We start from the raw sequence: 19,724 nt of genomic DNA on the forward strand, positions 1-19,724 counted from the left end.
ATAAAGCAATAAGATTATGCACATGCATTATACATAAAATGTATTTATTTTCCTCTTATACCTGTTTATTCTTTGGATGAGTGGGTACACAAGCAATCCCTTCTGTCATTCGCACATAACCTTACTTTTTTTAAATTTAATTTTTAATTTTATAATTGAAAGTTGATAGAAAGATGTTGTTGTACAGCAACCACTCATATTTTATATTAATATTTTTTGCCCATTCCAACTTGTTGCTTGATTTTGCCGGTTCACCTCAAAATTCTATGGCCATTTCTCAAAATCAAAATAGTCCAATTTACCATATGATCTACTTGTTGTTCATCATATTACATTTTTTTTTTAACAAACATATTACATCATATTATATCATCACCATACCTTTTTTTCCACACATTAATTATTCGGTCTACTGAACTGTCTTGAGATTAGTTTTGATATCAAGTGGCTTCAGCCTCTTCAATCGTAATTACAGAAGATCGAACTATGGTATTCTCTATCTAATCTGGTTTGGAAGTCAATTCTGACATCAAAATGGTTTCAACTCATCGCAGTTGTAAGGAATCGTACTTTCTCTCTACTAAATTCAGCGTCAATTACCAATTAACCAAGTAACATTGCTTATCATCACCATATTCTATTTCATCTGATTTTGGGTTTCTTTGAACTCAAGCAATGGTAGTAGAATTAATCTCTACTTTATTTTCAATCAAATACTACCTAATTAGCAGCATTTTGAGACATGAATAAAGTGGACTATAAACGCTGACTTTTTATGGAATAATATTTGCATAAGCAATAACATTGTGCTATAATTTGGAAGACTTAAGCTTTTAGATTTTGACCCAAAATTTTGATTGTTTTAAAAAATTAGGATTATTATTAATTTTCACCATACATTTGAAATGCTTCATACATTGACTATATTTGATTTTTATATTGGAGATTTTTTTAATGGCCAATATTAATAATTAATTGTGTTATTACTATTTTTTTTCTCTTTTGTTCAAGCTTAATTTTTAGCTCCAATCTACACCCTTTATGTTGGAGAGCTAAAACTAGAATTTGTGTTAAAAAGTATAAAAAAAAATGAATTTGTATTTAAAAGTGAACCTCCATGAAAATTACACTAATGATCAAAGAGATGGACAACAATAATTAAGATTAAATAATAATAAAGACTTGTTACCAAAATAATAATAATAATAATAATAATAATAATAATAATAATAATAAAGACTACAAAAAATTATATTATAGTTATTATTGATAAAAACTAAAAAGTATACATTAAAGGTATTCCGCATAAATTTATCCATGTGTAAAAAAAAGTTTAAATTTGTTTATGCGAGCATAACTCAGTTGATAGAAACACTGCATGTAAAATGCAAGAATCAAGGTTCGAACCATGGTACTCAAACTATTTCACCTTAAAAAATAAAATTTTAACCTCTAAATTACTTGACCTTGCATGTAAAATGCAAGAATCAGGGTTCGAACCATAATACTCCAACTATTTCACCTTAAAAAATAAAATTCCAACCTCTAAATTACTTGACCAAAAATCAATGTGTTTTAGTACCAAAAAAATCAATGTGTCAAAATCTTCTATATATATATATATATATATATATATATATATATATATAACACCGATTGATTGACACGAGTGAGAAATTCTCTCACAATGTCCAAATATTAGTATTTTAAAATAAATTAATATAATAAATGAATATTAGTATATCGTGAAATTAACATCAAACGCATGACGTAAATACTTTATATTGAATATAGCATGAAGTAAATACTTTATATTGAACTTATTATTATTCGGACACGAGTGAGAAATTCTCTCACAATGTCCAAATATTAGTTTTTTAAAATAAATTATTATTTTCACAAAATCACAAAACAATAGGTTGAGCAAGATTATCAATCTTTTTCTTAAAAATTTAAAAACAAATTTATTTTTTTAAAAAAAAAGTAAAACATTTTTCTTTATTTTTTCTTTCAACAAATTCAAACTTGGGCAAATGGCTAATGGGTAGTCACCATCTTCCTACCCTTTGGTATTTCTTGCATAAGAGGATAGATAGATAGATGTTGATGACAAACCTCTCTCTCTATAAATATATATTAAAAATAAAAATTTATTAAAAAAATTAAAAAAATTATATATAAGGTGATACAAATTCCCTTTTTCTCATTCATATATCTCTTGCTGTGTGTGATACACAAAACTTTCATTCACTCATTCATTCATTTCATCCATTATATATATATTTATCTGATTCAATCAACGGTAATTGTTGTTTGTAAGAGAAAACAAAGAAACTAAGAGGAAATTTTTTTGAGGGCCTATTGCCCTCTCTCTCCTTGTTATGCTTTCTCTCAGATCTTAGATTTCTTCAATTTTCTCATCTGGGTTTGTCTTCATTTGGTAAACTTTCTCTCTTAATCCAATGACTCATGTCAAGTTTGATTCTTTTTTTGATTTTGAATTCTGGGTTGATCCAATAAGGATCCATCAAACAAACCCAATGAATAAAGTTTTTATTTTTTTGTGAATTGTTTTAACGTAAGACAAACATCATCGTTTTTTGTAAAGTTGTCTGAAAAAACATAGATTTAGTTGGGTTGCATGTTTTGATTTTATTTTTTTGTTGTTTAATCAGCATTACCATGTTTTATGTTTGATGATTGTTGTTTTGATGAATTTAAGGTTGTTTTAATGAGTTTAAGGTTGTTTTGATGAATTTAAGGTTGTTTTTTAGCTAGATAGAGCATGGATACGAGGTTTTGTGTTTGTTTGGAGATTGTTGTATGAATATGAATATGAGTGACTGATTGGAATTTGGATCCGATGTGTTTCTACTTTTGTTATTGATTTGTTGGAAAAGAATTATGCAATTTTTTAAGATTTTATTTCGTGGATGTAAATTATTATGGTTAGAGATTGAATTTTGATTGGATTGTGTGGAAGTGCAGAGTGGAAATGGACCCTGGGAAGCTATTCATTGGAGGGATTTCCTGGGACACAAATGAAGATCGACTCAGATCGTATTTCCAGAACTTTGGAGATGTAGTTGAAGCTGTGATTATGAAGGATCGTACAACCGGACGTGCCCGTGGTTTTGGATTTGTTGTTTTTTCTGATCCTTCTGTTGCCGAACGAGTTGTTATGGAAAAACATGTCATAGATGGTAGAACTGTGAGTTTTCTCGTCTCCGTGCTCAATTTGTCTTTGTTGTTGTGTGTATCACTTTCTTTATGCGACAAAAGTGAATTACAATTTACCGTCTTTCAATATTGTGAAAATTGCACATACGATATTGGTGTGCAAAGAAATCTGATTAGTTTTTGAAGTTTTGATTTTCTTTCAAGATACAATTGAGCATTAAATATGTGAATGAGATTTATCATAACATGTTCATGACAATGTTAGTTTAAAGGTCTTGAATCATTGAAGCAATTGTAAAGGGTAGTTGGCATGAATCGCATAATTGCACTGGCTATAGAAAAAATATGTATGAGACAGATAATTTTGATGCCTGAAATATTAATGCAATATGCAACACCTGATGAATATCATTGTCATGTAAAAAAATCTGATCTGCTACATTATTTTTGTGTGTCTCTATCATGGATTTCTATAGTGACTTGCTTATTTATAATTCCGTCTATGATATTGTTAAATTGAATTATATTGTCATCGATATGACATGCAGGTTGAAGCAAAAAAAGCTGTTCCTAGAGATGATCAGAATGTGTTTAGCAGAAGCAACAGCAGCAGTCATGGATCGCCTGGTCCTACTCCTATACGCACAAAGAAGATATTTGTCGGAGGTTTAGCATCGACAGTTACTGAGAGTGATTTTAAGAGTTACTTTGATCAATTTGGAACAATTACTGATGTTGTTGTGATGTATGACCATAACACTCAACGGCCTAGAGGTTTTGGATTCATCACATATGATTCTGAGGAAGCAGTCGAGAAAGTGTTGCACAAAACTTTTCACGAACTTAACGGTAAAATGGTTGAGGTTAAGAGGGCTGTGCCGAAGGAATTATCTCCAGGTCCAAGTAGAGGCCAGCTAGGTGGATTTAGTTACGGTACTATGAGTAGAGTTGGTAGTTTTTCTAATGGTTTCACTCAGGGATATAGTCCAAGCCTCATTGGAGGACATGGACTTAGATTAGACGGTAGATTGAGTCCTGCTAATGTTGGTCGTAGTGGATATACTCTTTTTAGTCCAAGTTACGGGACAGGACTCAACTTTGAGACACCATTGAGCCAAAATGATAATGAAAACTTTATGTCTAACTTTGTCACGGGACGTGTATTGAACTCTCCATACGGTGCAAGTCCGAGCAGGTACAATAATGCCATAGGGTATGTTGGTTCCAATGCTGGCAACAATTCAGCCATAAGTTCAACAAATCAGAGTTTGTGGAGTAATGGTAATCTTAACTATGCTAATAACCCTGCAAGCTCTGATGCTTTTGTGGGTTACGGAAGTGAAAATTCAAGTTTGGGTTCTTTCGGTAATATCGGATCACTTTGGAGTACTTCTGTTGGGGGTACTACTAATCAAGCTGGAACTATCGGCTCTGGATATGGTAAGAGCAGTCTTAATTATAGGCTTGGAGATGTGATTTTAGGGTCAAAAGCAGTAGGTTATGGAAAAAGCAATGAAAGCATTGTTGAATCAGATTCATCATACGCTTTCTCAAATGGTAATTATGGTGAGGCATACAAAAATACTTATGAAGCTGGACCATTTTATCAAGACCATACTTGGAGATCAACAACTTCAGAACTAGAGGATTCCGGTTCTCTTAGTTTTGGCCTTGAAAATGCTGTTTCGGATTTAATGCGCAAAAGCTCTAGTGGCAATCACATTGGAGCTTATGCTGTTGCTAATAGACAATCAAACAGAGGTAGAACACATTTCTTTTTTATTATCATTTGAAAATTTAAAAAGCTTTTCATTGTTTAGGTTTTCATGTGTACCTTGGCTATAGCCAAGTTGATTCATGTTTAGATTTATACTTGATTAAGGTTCAAAACTTGATGTCAATATTGTAATAAAAGTTCCAGATTTTTGTTTTATATTCATATGCTGATTACTGTTGTGTCCCTTAGAGTCTAGCCAAGAATAGTAGTGTGTGTGAAGTGCGGATACACAAGTTACTCGCGAATTAACTAGCCATGTTATAATTATAATTTGAGTTGTAGTTGATTGTGTATGTGAGCATGTGCTTCATATTGAAAATCCATAAAAGTTAAGTTCACGATCTTGAACTTTTCAAGTGCAACGTATAAGCTAAGATATAGAACTTGCCATGTTATCATTTTCCATATGATTATTTTGTATGCTTAAGTATATGTATGATGATACAAAGCTAGCTTGTATTAATGTATTTTTGAACATATTTTACTTCAGGAATTGCTGCTTAGGAAGGTTATGCGATGGATGATGCTAGTTCGTGTTTCGATGAGGTGAATGAATGTGAAAAGCATAAATCTTCTTCGTTCGAGATACTTTGATGCTTCTAAAATTTCGTTAGAGCCAATTGGTTTGGCTATGTTGAATAACTTTGCAAATACACAAACTTACAAGGGATTTTACTATAAGGGTTGAGTGTGAAATATTATAGGTTTTCTTTCGGATTTTGAGACTTTTAATCAGGTTGGTTATATAATGGAGTTTGTCACAAAATGATGCACACCATTCATGAAAAAGTAATACACAAAAGAAGAAGACCTTCTCCCTTTTATTTTCTTTTGTTATTTTTTTTCTTTTTCAAACTGTTCTTCATTAATTCCTCTTTCGACGAGTAGAGTTGTCGGACAATATTTCTAGTCTTTGCTGGTATCTTTTCATTATTTCCTCTTCTGTGTTTTGATTTCTTTGAATCTGTAAAAGATACATGATATTATCATTGGAATGTTGATTTAGGTTCCATAAAATGTTAGCTGATTCATCTTCTACACAATACAATGTTTTCTTCTTTTGCTATAGTATATGCTTCATTTATTTATGAATTATATGATATGATTCATCTAGTGCTGATGTTTCAACAATTTGTGTTCATCATATCATTCTAAATTCTAAAGTTAAAACAATAAAAATAAAGTTGATGTTATCGATGAATTGTGAGTGAAAAATGTAAACTCATCGATGAATCTTTTAGTACACACACATAAATATAATATATGAAGATATTCTTGTAATATTCCCGAGGATGGGGGACATCATCCCTACCCTCGTCCCTGAACTATCTTCAGGGAAGATTTTATTTTCTGCCTCTGGTTGTAAATTGACATCTCTATTCTCTCTTTGTTTTTCTATTTGTATGATTATATCAACACTTTGAGAGGTTATTGACTTTCACACTAATACAAACAAAAAGATTGTTTTAAGAAATTATACACAACTTTAGAACTTCAATAAGTAGTATTTTCAAATAAAAAGGCTAATAGTAATTACTAATATTAGTGTAATTATATTCCTATCCGTTTAGAGTGTCTTTGAAATTGATTAAAGATGCCATTTCTATAGGAACAAAATTTTGAATTTGTTATATATTTTAGAAAATGAAATGATTCCATCATTGTTGAAAAGGAAATTACTAATTATAGCGAAAGTACTAATTATAGCGAAAGCCAACCTCGCGAAATGTCATCAACGTCTATTTACTTACTCTCATTATCTCCCATACTCATGAGCAATGATCTCCCACATTTTCCGGCCAAGAAGTTTGATTGGTTAAAAGCTTTTCTTGATCCAATTGAGATAACTTCTTTCGGGATTTATAGCAATGCTCTATTGAAAATTATATTTAGTTTTAGATAGGAAATTCCTATCTCACTTTCTTTTTCCCTCTATATTTAAGAAATGAAAGCTTCTTTAAATCAAATAATAAACCTTACATTACATTTTTAATGGCCATTACTATTTAATTTTATTTTGTACCTTAAGCATAAGTTCTAAGTTATAACACCAATGTACCCATCATGTGTTTTTCCCTTTTATATTTAATTAAAAACAGTTGTACGGTTTATTAAAAAAGAGTAGACATGTAATGGAGCAAGTGATTGAGTGCAATGTGATGTTTGAAGAATGTTTGAGGGGGGTCACACATACAATACAACAGAGGTAGGCCCATCAAACTCTTCTTTGTTCCATCTCAAATAAAAGTATTTGTTGACCAAAAAAAAGAAGAGTTTTAAAATAAAATTTAACAAGCTTTAGTTTTTTTAAATTGGTTTCTTTTAACTCAAAGTTTTTTTTTTAAATGATAAGAGGAAAGCATTCAAAATAAAATTTCTCTTTAAAACATATGAATACATAATTTTATATATATTAATTCATTTAACAACTTTTTTTTTAAATAATTGATTTAACAACTTAGGGGTGTTCAAATCTAAACCAATCTAAGTTAAAACCACAAGCAGATTCAAAAAATTGAAAACCGCCCAAAATAAAAAATTATTGTATGCATTTTGATGACCTTTTTAAAAATCGCTCGGATCAGATTTCAGATTAAGTTTTCAAAACCAAACCAAACCGCACATACAATGGCCCCAAATTTCTCGTTGTGGAATTGTATGCAATGTTTCTGAGAAGAATGTGCTTTTTGTGCCAATAGCAAGAATGAAGTAAGTTTTACTATATTCCTCTATGTATCATATTTTTTCAAGAGAAAAGAGATTACAATACTAGCAATCGAGGAGTAGAAACTCCAAGGAAATCAGCTTGAAAACAATTTTTAACTATAAAAGGACAACTATCATAAGCTATAAACTCGCTACTATTATCACATGCCACGTTATCCAACGCGTCTGCAACACAGTTAGCTTCACGATACATGTGCCTTATAACAACTTCTCAATCAAAAGTCAAAAGCTTTTGAATATGTTGAACTAGACTCCTTCCATCTAGCGATCCGCCAGATGATGTCAAAAGCGTTGTTACGTATCACTTGTGAATCAACATGCAACTCTAATTTAGAGAAGGGAGCTTCTACGGTGCATTCCTGTTTTAGACTATTTTTTGGTGCAGTCCCTTTAATTGACCAATAGGAATATCAACTTACTGTCACATCAGCGCAAGTCCATGGTAAACTCTATAAATTTTTTATTTATTGCACATTAATCCCTCATTAAGTGAAATATATATATATAAACATAAAAAGAATAGGAATCGTTATTAAAGTTAACCAACGAAATCTGAAATCTCAAGCAATCATCACAGATCTTCAATTAACTAGTGATCGAAATAATAGTACTCACCCCTCCACTTTGGAGTATCCAATTATTGGTATACAACCATAGCTAGGTTTATTGTTAGACATCTCATGAAAACAAATATTAGGCAGATCTCGTTTATTGTTAGACATCTAATGAAAACAAAGTTGTTGCATTTGATTTGTTGATGAAGTGGTATGTTCGTTCTTAATTTGCAACTTCAAATTCAGATCTATTAAGTCATAACGAACTCATATCTATTATTTTTTGTAACTTTATTTTACGTTTGTTTTTTTCATCAATTAGTTGGAATATTAGATCTACATCACGAACTTTCTTTAATAAATCAAATTCAATCATTAGAATGAGGATGACGAAATATTCTTTTGATTTATTTGTAAAGAAATGGAAGAAGCCATTTGTTATGATGGAAGAAGAAGAGTTTTTTTTTTATTAGGAATGGAAGAAGCCATTTGTTTGAATAGAACAATAATGTTGTTTTAATTGATTTTCACAATAACAATTGGGGTAATTTTTTAACTTTTATTATAGTAGAGATTTAGTTGCAATATTAATAGATATAAAGATACATGGTAAATACCATATAAGTGGTATGTACCATATGAGTTGAGATCAGCTCCATTAGTATATCCTCCTTTTCCTCCATTAGTTGCCTAGATCTGTGACATGTGGCAATAAAACAAATCAACGGTTCAGGTTAAAAAAGAAAAAAATTGAAAGAAACATGTAAACTCTTTGCTAATCATTCACCACTATCATCTCCTTGCAACTCGCATTCCTTGTTAATGCAGATTTTTGTTTATGCTATATCGACTTTTGATTGAACATATGCAAATAATAGATAAAAGAGAACCAAATTGGAACCAAAATGAACTTAGCATATGGTTCACAATATAGAATCTATCTTCTGCATTTTTTATGCAGAAATTGGCAATTCAAATGAAACTTAGCAGTGTTAGCAGATACTTCTCTTTGTAATAACAATTGTGCATGAGATATGAGGAATTTTCGTTATTATAACAACAAGCCAAAGAAAACAATTGTTTTCTGCATAAAAAATTGCAGAATCTTCAAAGGAGTAACACAGGTTGACGGCAACACAGTTTGAAGGCCTAACCACAGTTTTCCATAGATTACCCATCAAACTGCAAATTGAATTTATATGATTTGAACCTGCAACCTGCAAATTGAAATGAAAACTACCTAACAAAACTTATCTAATTAAAGGGATGACATATAAATAATAGATAAAAATCTCATCGATCCAGGGAAAAACAGTAATAATAAAAAAGAATCACGCTCTTTATTATAACACAGATACAAGATTTTTGTTTTCTGCACAAAAAAAATGCAGAACATTCAACATAACCAAAGGGGAAGATTACATAAAATGATAAAATTGAAACCTAAAATTACAATCTAAAATTACAAAGGAGAGGTTGTTTATCTGTGACTTTCAAAACTTGGTGTTGTTAATCTCATGCGTTGAAAAATTCAACTGCCACGTGTCATTCATCCATCAAAAAACTGGAGGAAAAGAAGGATAAAGTAATTGAGTGGATCTGAACTCGTACCATATAGTTCAAAGTGTCATTGATTGAGTCAACACTGTTTTCTCATTGGCCAGATTATAAAATGTATCAATGAAGTCCAAATTTGAAATGCACCATAGAATTTTCCTTTAAGGAATCCTCTAACTCTTGCTAACTTTAAGCTTTCAAATACTCCCCACAATTCGCTACATTCGCACTACATGTTCCCAAATATTTAGAAAAACCACATATACACTCGTCATGATTTCCCCTCAAAACACCACCACAACCTGCTATTAAATTTTCTCTTGATGCTCCATCCATATTAATTCGAATCCAACCCTCATCAGGGGCTATCAATCTTATATGTTCCACTCGTTGCATTATCTTAAAATAAACAGTGTAAATTGAAATTAAATTATGAATTGTAACACTAATCATTATTTCTATTTACGATAATATCGCTCTACCATAAAAAAATCGCGGCACCAATCGTTAGTTGATTTTGTGATGATTAATACTGAACTTGGTTGGGAGGAGCACAGTTCATCCCCACAACTGCGAGGCTGAAACCAATTGACGTCAGAACTGACTCCGAATCAAAACAGGTATTATACTAGTTCGAAAATTAACCAAACCATTCTTTGAAGAACTTGCGTATAAAAGCAAGCAAAATAAAAATTACTTTAGATTGTAAATCAATTATTTATTCCCCTGGGACCAGATAATTATAAACCAAAAAATAAATCAATTGTTTATTTACTAGACACAAATTGATGTCATATAAAAACCAAGAATTATTCAACTTTGCAATCTGAATGAATTAATATAATATATTGCAAAAAAGAACAGTAAACATTTTTATATTATATGTATCACATTAAACAAAATGCTTCCCATAAGTAAAATACATAAAAAGATCATTATTAAAAATGCTTCAATTGAACTATATAGTTTTGGACAAAAACACCATCACATGAAGGTTTTGGAACAACCACTAGGAAGAAAGACATGAAAGCCTTTGGTTGCACCAATTCTGTGAGTCTGTGTTCCCCTCCAAACCCATACTTACCAAAGATATATCATCTTATATGCAACTCTCGCATGGAAGAATTATAAGTTACTATCTTATTATTCCAAGCAAATTGATCATCTTTTTTGTCGAAACTACCAAGGTCTTTAATCATTTGGGTATTTAAATCGAGCAAAAATAATCCTCCGTCTTTATCTTGGAAGAACATATCACCCTTCTTTCCCACTCCAATGAAAGCCCCAGGGCGAATTAAGGGCCCTATGATGAAGATTTTAGTCCATGATTCTTTTACACCAAGTTCACCCAAAATTGAAATGTGTATTGTAGCCATCTTTATGTGATTTGAGATCAAAGCAATAGACCCATTTAATAGTTGCAAATCAATATTGTGATTCATCATGTATGACGGTATAGGAGTTGTAAGGAAAATCTCATTGCTCCAGTCAAATGACAACATATATTCTTCATTAGATATTTCACTTTCAGACTACCAGTGAGAAACTCCATCCATGTTCACTTGATTCCTGTATCGAAAATGATGATTATGATGCATATAAACATCAAGTTTTCTCCAAGAGTTATTTCTTAGACTATATATCTCCCATATTAAACAGTTGGTCGATAATTTCCCATGGCGTAACACTTTATAGTCATCTTTGACAGGGTCATAACCAAATCTAAGAAAATCAACATCAAAATTCTTATAAGGGTCGTAGTAATACAAAGGGTTATGAGGAATGACCTTAAATTCTTTGGTATATGGATTCCACAATATAGCATCCATTCTTAATTCATGCACCAAACAAAAAATTCCATGAATACTACTAGGCCCTAAAATATCAAAATCTATTTCATTCATAGAAAACGGATTAGGCCAATCTAGTTTGACTTTATTCTCCAACCTCTCACCAGAAACAACATACAACTCATATTTATTTTTTTGACATAATACAACTCATATTTATAATTCCAAGCTAATTTGAAAGTTTGATGTAGTAAGAAAGATGTATTGTCATAAGAACGATCCTTTGTTAAGAAATAATTACTCTATAATCTATATAATGAAACAAGAGTTATTAATACCATGACTTACATACACATTCAAATCGCTTTATAGATTTAACAGACAAATGAAATGCTTATAAAAAATAAAAAAATAGACAAATGAAATTAATAATAATCAAAGTTTACCAAAACTGTTAGAATTCTTCACTTAACAAAGAGCAATTAGAATGTACCAAAAAAAAAAAGCAATTAGAGCGATGATATTTGAATCTCAAAAAATTAATTGATATGCACCGACGGTGCAAAATAATTTTATTTGAACAAATATTTTGACACCCTTTTTTCAATAAGAGTTTAATTGTTGTGAACCGTCGGTGTAATTTTTTTTACACATACATCCAATTACGCGTTGCCACATCATTTAATGAATGTGACACATCATGTGTTTTTAATTACGATACATGATGTGTCGGTATATTATTGGACGCATGTGCAAAATAACTTTACACCGACGGTGTAAAATAATTTTACACTGTCGACTAATACCAACCATGTTTTCCGCCACATCACCCCACTTTCTTGACATGACATGGCAAAATGATGGTTATTTATTGGACGATCGTGTAAAACTATTATTAATGAGATATAAAGTTATTAGTGAGACACATTAAGAACTTTTTAAGAGGTGCTGGGTTGTTGGAGGGATTGAGTATTTATTAAGTACAATTATTAAAAAATAATAAATGAGTGATGTGTACATAAGACACAATTAAATACTCAAATTTGAGAAGCTTCATTGTTGATGCTCTAAGTACTCATACATGTACTTGTTACCCGAACTTTTGCTAAAAATAAATCACTCAATTCTAAAGTATCATATTATTTTATAAAATTTAAAAAACTCCAAAGTTTTTAATGTTTATAATTGAAAATTATAAATAAAATTATGACTAATTTCGTGCTAAAATTCATATTTTTGTTGAGATATTCACATTACATTTAAATAATCATTTTTATTAAAAATGTGTAATAAGGTACTATGGTAATAAGGTATCAATACCCATACCCATTCATTTTTGTGGGTACCCATTGGATATAAGTCAAATTATCATCCCTACATCTAGAGCTGCCAAAATAGGCGGGTCGGCCCAGTTGGGTTCGGACTTTGTCGGACTGGGCTAAAAAGCCCGGATAAAAACGGACTACAATATTTAGTGCCCGAGCTCGGCCCGATACGAGTTGTCGGGCTTTTCGGCTGCGTGGTTTTTTATTTTTTTAAAGCTTAAACTCAACATTATAAATAACTAAAGAAATTTCTAAAAAAAAAAAAACTAAAGAACTATTTGTTTTTTTTTTTTGTATTAAATTTTGTTGTCTAGAAAACTTTATGGCAAAAAAATGTACCTAAAAACCATATATTTATATTATACATTAATATAGGATCAATCATTCTCACGCACTCTATTTTTACTCATCTGCTACCAACAAGTTTCTTGCGCCCCCCATTTTTACTCATCTATTACATATGAGTTTCTCGCGCCTCATTTTTACTCATCCGCTACTTACGAGTTTCTTGTGCTACTTATTTTTACTCATCCGCTACATACGAGTATCTCGCGCGCCCTATTTTTACTCATTGGCTACTTACGAGTTTCTCGTGCGACATATTTTTACTCATCCGTTACCTACGAGTTTCTCGTGCGACGCGCGAGAAACTCGTCAGTAGCAGATGAATAAAAATAGAGCGCGAGAAACTCATAGGCAGCAGATGAGTAAAAATAGGGCGCGCGAAAAACTAAAGAACTATTTGTTTTTTTTTGTATTAAATTTTGTTGTCTAGAAAACTTTATGGCAAAAAAATGTACCTAAAAACCATATATTTATATTATACATTAATATAGGATCAATCATTCTCACGCGCTCTATTTTTACTCATCTGCTACCAACAAGTTTCTTGCGCCCCCCATTTTTACTCATCTATTACATATGAGTTTCTCGCGCCTCATTTTTACTCATCCGCTACTTACGAGTTTCTTGTGCTACTTATTTTTACTCATCCGCTACATACGAGTATCTCGCGCGTCCTATTTTTACTCATTGGCTACTTACGAGTTTCTCGTGCGACATATTTTTACTCATCCGTTACCTACGAGTTTCTCGTGCGACGCGCGAGAAACTCGTCAGTAGCAGATGAATAAAAATAGAGCGCGAGAAACTCATAGGCAGCAGATGAGTAAAAATAGGGCGCGCGAAAAACTAAAGAACTATTTGTTTTTTTTTGTATTAAATTTTGTTGTCTAGAAAACTTTATGGCAAAAAAATGTACCTAAAAACCATATATTTATATTATACATTAATATAGGATCAATCATTCTCACGCGCTCTATTTTTACTCATCTGCTACCAACAAGTTTCTTGCGCCCCCCATTTTTACTCATCTATTACATATGAGTTTCTCGCGCCTCATTTTTACTCATCCGCTACTTACGAGTTTCTTGTGCTACTTATTTTTACTCATCCGCTACCTACGAGTATCTCGCTCGCCCTATTTTTACTCATTGGCTAATGGCTACTTACGAGTTTCTCGTGCGACATATTTTTACTCATCCGTTACCTACGAGTTTCTCGTGCGACGCGCGAGAAACTCGTAAGTAGCAGATGAATAAAAATAGAGCGTGAGAAACTCATACGCAGCAGATGAGTAAAAATAGGGCGCGTGAAAAACTTGTAAATATTGGATGAGTAAAAATACGGCGCACGAAAATTATTTTATATATATATATATATATATATATATATATATATATATATATATATATATATATATATATATATATATATAATATAATATAAATGTGTAATATATAACATATATGTATAATATAAGTAACGGATGACTAAAAACAGAGCGCGCGAGAATTATTGATCTTATTTATAATGTTGAGTTTGAACACTAAAAGTAAAATAAAAAATAAATCGGGCCGGCCCGAAAGCCCGACAACCCGTACCGGGCCGGACTCGGGCACTAATTTTGGTGGCCCATTTTTATCCGGGCTTTTTAGCCCGGTCCGATGAAGCCCGACCGAGCCGGCCCGAAATGGGACGGGCCGCCCGTTTTGATAGCTCTAGATGAATGGAAGTTTTGACAAAACTTATATGCATTGCTTTAGGTGCAGTTTTTCCTGTTCATCTTACAAAAATGTAGTTTTTTGTATTTTTTTTTAATTAAAAATAAAACTGTTTTTAAATAATAATAACCACCTCCATGTATCTAGCACAGTAAGAACTGTGTATAAGATATTGTACATAAGTGTGGTCATGGAAGTTTTTGAAGGGTAAAATTTGTTGGCGCAGCAGAAGCAAAGATTGGCTTGGTTCACCTACACAAGCTGCAGGCTCAGCAGGCTTGGTATTGCAGGCACAGGCGCGCACAAGTTGCAGGCAAGCTCATAGGCACACTGTCTTGAGCTTGAGCACACACAGTTTTGCAAAACTGTGTTATACAAGATGAAAAACATTTCTTGATGAAATTGATTAAGAACTGAATATGAAACTTAGGGAAATAGAGAATTTTATTCTTCCTTATGAAGGTGTGAAAACACAAGAAGGGGGGGGGGGGGTTGAATTGTGTTTTAGCTAAGTTAAAACTTTTTCAAGTTCTTAACTCAACTACGTTAGCAGCGGATAAATAACACAAATAAAAACAAGAGAGAGAGAGAGAAATCACACAAGCAGTTTATACTGGTTCCTCTCACAAAACGAGAGTAGTCCAGTCCCCTTGCACTTCCAAGGGAGTTCACTATAATCACACAAGATTACACCTGCTCAAGCACACAAGCAAGAGACTTCTCAACAATGCTCAAGCACACAAGCTTAAGACTTCACACTTAAGCACACAAGCTTAAGTTTCCTCAAGTAATAGAAAAGTATATAACAATATACAAATGCTCTTAGATGAACCTAAAGAGAGCAAATACAAAGAGTACAGAGTATTTGACTAAAGTGCAAAAACACTTGATAAGAGGTTCAGAGCTTGTATACACAGAATTCAGAGTTTGTTCAGCGCACGTTCAATTCTTGATAATTGTATATGTGTTGTAGCTGAATCTTCTAGTATATATACCACTAGAAAAGAGTCGTTGCAAAAGGAGCCGTTGGAGTTGATAATCTTTTGTCTTCAAGCAGTCTGTCTTGATGCAGTTTGGTTGTATCCAAAACTAAGAAAGAGTTTCAGTTACTTTGACTACTGCAGAGTGGACTTTCCTTATTCAGCTAACAAAACTGAAAACCCACGTTCTCAAGTAAGGACAGACAAAACGAGAGTAGCTGAACTGATCAGGCTTGAAAGGTCCTTTTCTTCATTGGTAGAAGAGTTGACTAGCAAAAGGAATCTTCACAGCTTTCAAAGAGATCTTCAGACTTTGATGAAGCTAGTAGTCAGTCAAGAAGTTCTGAAGACTTCATCCTCTGAACGTTGTAACTTCTGAAGTCTAACATCTTCTGAGCGCTTGTGAACTTCTGAATTCACATCCTCTGAGGTTCACTCAGAGCTTACCTGATGCTTATATCTGCGCACTTAAAATAAATTTTTAGTCCTTCCAATTGTTTATTAATACTTTGTTATCATCAAAACCTTTATAGATTTAGGGGCAAACATTTTTAAATCAATTTTGTTCCAACACCTTATTGAGCCACAAAAAAGTAATTACAAATGAATGCACTAATTGCATTTATAGGGAAACTTGTATAACAAGCAAGCTTATCCCTAGGCCTAACCAATTCCCTAACTAACCTAGTTAGTTACTAACAAACTTTTAACTAACAAGTTGGTTGTAACTAACTCTTATTCAAACATCTAACAAACTAAATTCAAGATGAATTATCAATTCTTAACACTCCTCCTTAATTCATGCTTGAATTGCAAACAACCAGACCTAAGCTCCTCCTTAAAAACTCAAACCTGTCAAGTTTCACAGCCTTTGTAAAACCATCTGCAAGTTGTACCTCAGTTGGACAGTACTGCACTTCAATCATTCCATTTGTCACTTGTTCTCTAATGAAATGAAACCTGGTAGCAATATGCTTACTCCTGCCATGTGAGATTGGATTTTTAGCAAGGCTTATAGCAGACTTGTTATCAATCCTTAGGATTAGAGGCTTCACTGGTTCACACTTGATTTCTATCATCACTGAATTCAACCAAATTGCTTGACATGCTGCAAATGTGCCTGCTATATACTCAACTTCACAAGATGAGAGAGCAGTCACAGCTTGTTTCTTTGTACACCAAGATATTGCAGCATTATTAAACTTGAAAACATACCCTGATGTGATCCTCCTATCAGTTATGTCTCCACACCAATCACTATCAGAATACCCTATCAAAGTACTTCCTGCACTGTTTGTACCAATAGGGAATAGCAAACCAACTTCCAAAGTACCTTTAAGATATCTGAGGATTCTCTTAGCAGCTATCATGTGTGACTTCCTTGGATCATGCATAAACCTGCTGATAACACTCACAGCATAGCATATATCAGGCCTACTGTTGCACACATACCTCAATGAGCCAACTATTTGCCTAAACACAGTTGGATCAACCTTCTCTTCATCTGAGCACTCATCAATTTTTGTGTTTGTCTCTGATGGATTTGACAATGGATTGCAGCTTTCCATTTCAAATTTTTCAAGTAATTCACCAATGTACTTCTGCTGGTGCATTACTATACCATCTTCTCTTCTCATAAATTCCATTCCCAGAAAGAATGAAAGTTCACCAAGATCAGACATTTCAAATTCACTTTTGAGCTTATCTTTCACTTTTGCAATTTCTGCAATTCTACTTCCAGTTATGAGCAAATCATCAACATACAAGCAGATTATGACAATATCTTCATCTTTAGGACAATGTACATATACACCAAACTCAGCAGCACATTTTTTAAACCCTATCTGAATCAGAAAGTCATCAATCCTTTTGTTCATTGCTCTAGGAGCCTGTTTCAAGCCATATAGTGCCTTATACAGCTTATACACCATTGATTCCTTCCCTTTTATTTCAAAACCTGGAGGCTGTGACACATACACCTCCTCATCAAGTGGACCATTCAGAAATGCTGATTTCACATCCAGATGGTACAGGCTCCATTTGTTCTTACAGGCCAATGCTACAACCAACCTCACAGTTTCAATTCTAGCAACTGGTGCAAACACTTCATTGTAGTCAATTCCATGTTTCTGTAAGAATCCTCTAGCAACTAACCTTGCTTTATGCTTTGAAATTGTGCCATCAGGGTTCAATTTCACTTTGAACACCCACTTCACATCGATTTTCTTTTTCTTGTCTGGCAAGTTAACTAGCTTCCAAGTCTGATTTTTTCTCAATTGACTTAAGCTCTTCTTCCATTGCCTTCTTCCATACATTACTTTTCAAAGCATCTTTGTAGTTCAATGGTTCAGAATTAGCTAGTAATGCAAAGTGAATGAGATCATCCTCATCATTCACTGCATTGTCTTGAGTAACTTCACAGTCATTCAATCTAGCTGGTACATGTTTGGTTCTCTGAGTTCTTGCAATCATATGAATTCTATCATCATCATCACTTGATAAATTCATATTACCATCACTTTCTGTACCTTGATTCTGAATACTTTCAGCAGCTGGCTCTCCTTCATCACCTCCATCAGATTCATCACTTGAACTTGGATAGATGAAGGTTGACTGTAATTCACTGCTATACACTGGTTCTTTCTCCCATTTCCATTTCTCTTCTTCATTAACAATTACATCCCTGCTAATGTGAACCTTCTGAGTAACTGGATTGTATAGCTTGTAGGCACTAGTTGGATGATACCCTATAAGTATCATTATTTCACTTTTATCTTCAAGTTTGGTTCTTATAGCATCTGGTACATGCTTATAGCATAATGAACCAAAAATCTTGAGGTGTTTCACACTTGGCTTCCTCCCACACCAAGCTTCCTCTAGCACAACTTTCAGCTTCTTTGTAGGACATTTGTTCAGAATGTAGGCTGCAGTAAGTACTGCTTCACCCCAGAACTTGTGTGGCAAATTCTTCTGCTTAATCATGCTTCTTGCCATATCTAACAATGTTCTGTTTCTTCTTTCAGCTAGTCCATTGTGTTGTGGTGTGTATGGAGCGGTAACTTCATGTGTAATGCCTTGATTAGTACAGAAGTTCTCAAATTCTCTTGAGGTATACTCTCCACCACCATCTGTTCTTAAGATCTTAATTGATTTCTCACTTTCTTTTTCAATTAAGACTTTAAACTTCTTGAACACTTCTAAAGCTTCACTCTTTAACTTCAAAGTGTATAACCAGATCATTATGCTATATTCATCAACAAATGTAATGAAATACTTGCTTCCCCCTAATGAAGCAACTTCAAATGGACCACAGATGTCACTATGAATAACTTGCAATACAGAACTAGCTCTCTTAGGCATTTCAGCTACAAAGGGTTTTCTACTATGCTTACTCTTCACACATATTTCACATATGGACTTCTTTGTCTTGAACTTAGGCAAACCATATACCAATTCCTTAGAATTTAAATCACTGAGACTTCTATAGTTCAAGTGTCCATACCTCTTGTGCCAAAGTGCTTCAATCTCATCAATCACTGTGGTAGACATGCACATCATATCTACACTTGAGATTTTACACCTGTAGGTTCTGTTGTTTGACAAGCTGCACATCAAAACCAAGTTCTTCATTTTGTCAAATAGCATCAGTGCATTGTCCTCCATGCTCACATAGAACCCTCTTTGCACCAATTGACCTAAACTGAGTAGATTGCAATTCATACCAGGGACATATAACACTTCAGAGATGATCACTTTGCCTCCCTTCTTGCT

The 19,724-nt window shown here is 33.0% G+C and overlaps 2 protein-coding genes across 2 annotated transcripts; one reads left to right on the plus strand and one right to left on the minus strand.

Annotated features, from left to right (window-relative positions):
- The first annotated feature begins 2,157 nt into the window (after positions 1-2,157).
- On the plus strand, positions 2,158-5,974 carry LOC123896817 (heterogeneous nuclear ribonucleoprotein 1-like). The gene is made up of 4 exons (XM_045947201.1): positions 2,158-2,440; positions 2,989-3,211; positions 3,729-4,941; positions 5,448-5,974. The coding sequence occupies exons 2-4, from the start codon at positions 2,996-2,998 to the stop codon at positions 5,459-5,461; spliced, it is 1,443 nt and encodes a 480-aa protein (XP_045803157.1). The 5' UTR covers positions 2,158-2,440; positions 2,989-2,995; the 3' UTR covers positions 5,462-5,974.
- Positions 5,975-11,327: 5,353 nt separating this feature from the next.
- LOC123896279 (putative F-box protein At3g16210) lies at positions 11,328-11,624 on the minus strand. Its single transcript, XM_045946690.1, has one exon. It carries the CDS (start codon positions 11,622-11,624, stop codon positions 11,328-11,330), a length of 297 nt encoding a protein of 98 aa, XP_045802646.1.
- Positions 11,625-19,724: the final 8,100 nt, after the last annotated feature.

Source organism: Trifolium pratense, linkage group LG7 (assembly GCF_020283565.1).
Source record: "Trifolium pratense cultivar HEN17-A07 linkage group LG7, ARS_RC_1.1, whole genome shotgun sequence".
NCBI classification, from domain to species: domain Eukaryota; kingdom Viridiplantae; phylum Streptophyta; class Magnoliopsida; order Fabales; family Fabaceae; genus Trifolium; species Trifolium pratense.